Source organism: Silurus meridionalis, chromosome 25, assembly GCF_014805685.1.
Source record: "Silurus meridionalis isolate SWU-2019-XX chromosome 25, ASM1480568v1, whole genome shotgun sequence".
Lineage (NCBI taxonomy): Eukaryota > Metazoa > Chordata > Actinopteri > Siluriformes > Siluridae > Silurus > Silurus meridionalis.
This window is the reverse complement of record NC_060908.1, coordinates 14,844,955-14,851,569: the sequence shown is the minus strand read 5'-3', so window position 1 is coordinate 14,851,569 and position 6,615 is coordinate 14,844,955. Positions and strand designations below refer to the sequence as shown.

The 6,615-nt window shown below is 33.5% G+C and overlaps 1 protein-coding gene across 1 annotated transcript; it reads left to right on the top strand.

The window, feature by feature from the left end:
* The first annotated feature begins 2,117 nt into the window (after window positions 1-2,117).
* LOC124379185 lies at window positions 2,118-6,568 on the top strand. The gene is made up of 6 exons (XM_046839340.1): window positions 2,118-2,327; window positions 2,515-2,592; window positions 3,442-3,498; window positions 4,070-4,194; window positions 4,982-5,086; window positions 5,837-6,568. Exons 1-6 carry the CDS (start codon window positions 2,201-2,203, stop codon window positions 5,972-5,974), a joined length of 630 nt encoding a protein of 209 aa, XP_046695296.1. The 5' UTR covers window positions 2,118-2,200; the 3' UTR covers window positions 5,975-6,568.
* The last annotated feature ends 47 nt before the right edge of the window (window positions 6,569-6,615 follow it).

The following is a 6,615-nucleotide window of genomic DNA, read 5'->3' as shown; positions in this document are numbered from 1 at the left end:
TTAATCAAAAACAAACACAATCAACCTTTTTGTTTATGTCTTTGAAGCTGCTTCTCAGTAAAGTGTTTGAATAAATGTGTTACCTTTTTAAATATTTCTGCTGTACTAGATTATATGATTGCATTGATAAATTTCTGTGTTGAACAGATTAGAACTAGTAATTGATTTTCAGGACAGGACAGAGCAATTTCTGAAAAGGTTTGTAAATTGCAAACATGACTGTAAATATATATAAATATCTGTTTATCTCATTTATTGTTTAGAACTATATTGGCCATTGTTGATAAAGAATGTAACGTCATACCGTGAGGTGAAATTCATAACGGTGGTAACGATCACACTGTCGGTCGAAATCACACAGTTTTCATTTCGACTTTCATCTATCAGGGACATGTTACAAGCCAAACAACTTTCTCAATCAGCCTGCTTCCACCATAGATACAGCAGATATGTTGTGGTAAATCTTAGATAAGCTTTCAATTCCGAATAATCTAACTAGAAGAGCCATCGCTAAACCAACAAAAAAACAAAAAAACAGCTTATCATTTCAAAGATATCAAAACTTTCATCCTCGCTTTCTCGATATGCAGTCATGATGAAAAGTTAGTACACCCCCCTGTAATTGATCATGGCCGAACATGGTGAGAACCTTAATTAAAGCATGGTGTACTTTTTTCCCCAAGATTACTTCATTCAGTCAGCCAACCTTGTTGGTCCCAAAAAATGCCTCTGCTGAGCCTCTCCCCTATTCTGACTTCCCTTCATTGTCTAATGATCAACAGATAGAAATATGCACATGGCTCAGGTGAAGCTTTCTGTAGAGAAGTAGATGAATATAGTAAAACAAAGTGAACAGTGCCAGAATTTTGAGTTGAAGCTGCAGTCTTTAGATTTTGCATTCAATATGTAACATGCTGCAATGGTTTGACTGAAAAGCATCAAAGAAATAAAATGTTAATACACATTTCATGACTTTTTTTTTTTTTTCCTTTCAGAGAATCTATTATAGAAGAGTTTGTACCACCACCACCAACAAGGTCTTGAGTTTGAATTTGCTTTTACATTTCTTTACAGGATAATACACTCACAAGGTTATACATATACTGTATGTTTATTTAGGCATTGTTTAAATAGACCTTCTGCCCTGTGATTATTCAGGGTTAAATAATTCCTTGTATTTTATTCGCTGAAATACAGGAGGACCAAGGAGCATCAGCTGACATTAAGAATCAACCGTTTTGCTTCTTCTTTACAATCTGAATCATCCAAATAAAGTCTTTCGTCTCATTCATTCACGTCAGTGTATCATTGCAAGAAGAACAAAGACCTGTGACCTTATAAAATGGATTTATTATTGGTATTTCTGCATTGAGAAAAAAATACAGAGACAATAATTCAGGACATTTCCTAATATAATGCAGAATATCTAAAACAAACACATTCTCACTGTACATATGGTAAAAATATAAGCTTTTGCCATCTATTAAAAGTGTTTCGCAGTACATGGTTTGGTTTGGTTTGTACACATGAAAAAAACGGGTACAACCACATTCGTGTGGTTTTCTTCTAACAAAAATAAAATGAAGAACATGAAGAGTGGTTGGTACAATTTTGTGTTCATTTTGTGTTCAAAGGCTGCAATAATTCAGAGTTTGACTCTAAGTGCACCAACTGCAGTAGAAGCTCTATTGATGGCCTTTAGTAAAAATGTAGGCAAGAAAATTAAACTTCATATATGAATTTTTGAGGCATAATGTGTATCTTGGTATCCTAACATTAAGTTTAAAATTTGCTTTCCTCTATTTCTTTTTTGTTTTACCATCAGGTATTGGTGTTTCTTTCCAGGCAGACAAAGAACATCAAAAACCTACACTAGTTTTTTCATAATTTACACCCAGTTCACAAAACATTTAATATGTTTTATATATAACCCTTAAACATTTAATGTATGGGTTTTTGGTTTTAGTTGTTTAAGTAAAAATCTATAAAAAATGAAAAAATGCAACTTTCATGTAGTTTGGGAAGAGAAACTACATGTAGAAGGAAGTGTGGTTTAGACATTGTGCTGTGTGGGTGTATGCGTGATCTTTGAAACATGTATATAAGGTTGCACTTCATCACTAAGTAAAACATCTCCAGCCTTCATTGAAGTATCTGGGTTCCTTTTTTGTCTGGTCATGTCGTGAGTATTTTTTAGACAATGGAACTGCAACAGAGAAGTGCTGTGTCAATGAATGTGTATGATAATTCAGATGAACAAGCAAAAACTGAGGACATATACCAATGTCTGCAGACCCCACATACAGCACCTGCAAGAAAAAGTTCAGGTAAGAAAAGGGTGACTAAATGTAAAGATAAGTGAACAAACCAATGGATTCTTGAATGAAAGATGTCTTCGTGTGACTTTATACTTGTGGAAGTAGACCAGAAACTGGAATGATTTCTGGTTAATTTTGTATTTTTTTGTAAATGTAATTTCATTTGTATATCATTTTAATTGCCTTTCAAATCTAGGGCAGAAGATAAAAGTTCTACTTTTCACCATAATCATTGTCTTACTGACCGCCAATCTTTCAGTCACTGGGATGAACTGTGAGTTTTGTTCACTTTATCTGGTAAATGTGTGCATTGCTGTGAAAGGTTATAAGCAAATTTACATCCAAGAGAGAAAAATACCATTCTTCAGATTAAAAGTGAGAATGTAATTTAGACAAATATAAACATAAATATATGTAATCTTTATTTGAGCAAAATTTCGGATCTGTAGATAAAATAACTAACAACAATGAATTTTTTTTATTCATTTAGTCAGGTTTGTTATTTAACGACAGCTTTAACTAAAATATATTTAATATATATGTTGTCATGTTTCAGTGGTTAGTGGTTGGAGTGGGTTTTGAGCGGGGAGATTAAAGTACACAGTGCACTCTGGTTGTAGTAAAGCAACTGATTATAAACAGATTAAACAGAATGAACAAAAAATGTATTCTATAATGTACTGATGAATTCTATGATGTTTAAAATCTTGATTGTTTTATCACTGAGCTTAACCTATGCATCTTCTTGCCTTGGTGCATTGCAGTGTCTTTAACTTTCATCAGTGGCAGAAACCCATTTTTTTGCCCTTTTTGGTGCCTTAATTGTTTCTATGTTTAGTTTGTGTGACAAAAACGATGAATGAAACTTAATTTTGTCACGAACAACCACTGCACCATACAGAATATATATATATATATATATATATATATATATATATATATATATATATATATATATATATATATATATATATATATATAGGTAGCGGTAGTAACCATATTTTTTAGGGTCTTAAAGATTTCCAATCTAACAACATACAAAAATCTGAAGCACTAAACTGATAAAAAAAACAAATAATGGCATTGCAATATAGTTGTAATAAACAAATGTAATTTTTTTTAGACCACCACTCAAAACAAACTGGGGCAGAAATGATGAACTACCAAAAGTCTACCAAAGGTACATTTCCAATTATTTCTCACTGTGCATATGAACCATAAAGTTACTTTATTGTGGCTGATAAACAGAGGTGGAAAAAGTAATAAAATATTGTACTTAATAAAAGTACTGCTATTTCAATGACATTTTGCGTAAGATCAAGTTACGAGTATAAAAATTTACTGAAGTAAAAGTAAAAAAGTAGTTCATTACTGAGTTTTTTCATTACTTTTTTTAACAGCTGGTGGTGGGGGATTCTAGTGCACCCCAGGCCTCCTCATACAACATCAGTAGCCGACGTTACTAACACCCATATTACTGAATAATTAGAAAACTCCACAAGCACACTCCAAAATTTAGGCGAACATCTTCCCAGAAGAGTGAAGGCTATTATAACAGCAAATGGGGACTAAATGTGGAATGGGATGTTCAGGTGTTGTCAATCTATTGTCCATTTAGTGTATGAGTATCATACCTGTACATAAATGTTTTTTAAACATATGGGTGTGATGTGTCAGGTTTCCACATATTTTGGATCGTACAGTACATGTAAAACAGAAAACATCATATGATATTTTCTGTGATCTTCCAGAGAGCTGGTATCTCCATGATGAAACATTCTATTTGTTCTGGAGTAACCAGGGACAGTGTGAGATAGCTAAACGTTTTTGTGCAGAAAGGACGGCCAATCTCGCAACTGTTACAACATTCAACAAGGTACACACACACACACACACACACACACACACACACACACACACACACACACACAAACTGTAGGCATTTACTGTAACAGAGTTGAACAAAGCCTGTGAAGCCTTTAATAGTTTTCTTAAGAATGTAGTTTGTGTTAATGCTTTTGATGTTCAGTGAAGCTTCTAGAACCACAAGCCACAACATCTGCTTTTTTGTTTCGATCACTCACTTCGAGCCTATAGATAGCTGCTTAAAACATGCATACAAGTGTGTATCTGCAAAAACATCTCTTGTGGTGAGAAGTTCAGTTTTACCCATTTGAATCTTTCAATTAATCAAATCTTGAAAAATTTAGATTTAAGCTTGGAGTAATCTAGAAAAGGTTTGTTTTATGTTCACTCTACTGGACACCATGGGGCTGCAGGAAAAACAAATACTTTGCTACGCTATCTAATCCGACTGGGTAAGCTAAGGGAACTAGCATACCCAGCTTCAACAACAATAGCTCCCAAATAACACTTTATTTACTTTAACAATTGGTTTGCACTGTTCCAGCAAGAACATTGGGCACACTGTTGGTGTGTACAGAATAGTGTTGCTGTTAATGAACTTTCCCAGAGTTTCCACTGCATGATAGTAAAAACGTCCTGTTTATGCCTTCTTTCAAAAAAAAAAAAGAAATCTGTCAGTGTCTGTACATACAGTAGGTGTACAGAAAAACTGTAAAACTGTGAAAGATTGTACGGGTCATGTCCTAATTCTGTTTCATTGGTCTCCTGAATGTGTGTGTGTGTGTGTGTGTGTGTAGGACTGGCTGCTGTTACAGATCAATGGAAAGCGCATGCTAGTGAAAAAGGACCAGCCCAAAAGAATATCAGAAGATAGCTCTGGAGATGGTTTTTTAATCCATGAGGTAACTACTATACCCTTATCACGTCGCTATTTTCAGTATTTTACATCACGATTGCTGCATCATATACCAGCTGGATTTACAGCGAATGTAATAGAATGAAACATGACTTGGTGTGCTGCTATAATGAATGTTTAGGTCTCTTACCAGCCTTTAATAATACATACAAATACAGTTTGTCATGTTACTGACTAACCCCAAAGCATAAATCCCTGAGTCCTAAAGATTTTCCTCCGTCTGAAACCTTATATTTAATGTGCTGACACTAGCAACTTCTACTGAAAATGTTACTGAAACTGTTTCCTCATAAACTGCTTTTGGACAATGTTCATTATTAAAAGCTCTCTACAAATCTACAAATACAATTAAACTGAACTTAATTGAATATTGGTTTCAGATTGCAAAATAAACTTTACATATGTTTTACATAAAAAAGTACAAAAAATAAATGAATAAATAACAGAGAATTTATACTGTTAATGGTTAAGTATGCAACCAATAAAATTTTAATCTGAAATTATATATTGCAGTTTGAAGTTTAAAAGTTACAAAGAGACATTTTTATTATAAAAAACAATCAGTATTTAAAAATGCGATTTTGAGCAATCGGCATGATTACATGAACTTTTGTTCCCTAATTAATATTTGTCATACAAAAAATGGGAACATTCCACCAGTCCTGTGTATATAATATATTCAGATAAAATATAAATAATACAGCATGTTAATAACTGGGATCAAATCTCTTTTCAGGATTTTCATATCGATGGTGTCGATGATGATGATGATGATAATGATGATGCATATGACTGTGACTTCTTTGGTGAGACCCCTGACACCAAGATGGGTGAAGGATGGGTGTGTGAAAAAGCAGCACAAAAACATACCTAAGTAATATTGTATTTTATATTTTATAACATACCTAAATGTTAAATGACATACCTAAGTAATACTGTGTTATATATATATGTGTGTGTGTGTGTGTGTGTGTGTGTGTGTGTGTGTGTGTGTGTGTGTGTGTGTGTGTGTGTGTACTGAAGAAAATAGGTGTCTTCAGCATTTTGCTTAAACATTGGAGCCTGTGAAAGTTTATTTACACGTGTCTTCCATATATGTTTGGCGCATACATTTATTAAATACAATTATTAGTCATAACTGTTTGTGTTTTTGGTTGTAATAACTCATATAAAGATTATAGTGTGATCATCACAATATTGCCTCGTCATGTTTCTCTATAACATTTATCGGACTGCCACTGATGCACTGTTATACAGCATTGCACAAAGGCTTATTATACAATTCATGACCATAAACAACAGGGAAAAGTAGTAATTTTTAAGGATTACATGATCCATCACATTAAATTATGGTTCCATAACCTCAAAAGACTGTAGAAGACTGTAGAAAGATCATTACTCATAATCTTATGTTCCAGTGCTCATGTTAGTTCTCATTCTCCAGTGTTCTGTATTGTTTGAAGACTATAATCACACTCTTGATGTCACTCAAATGAGGATGGGTTTCCCGTTTGA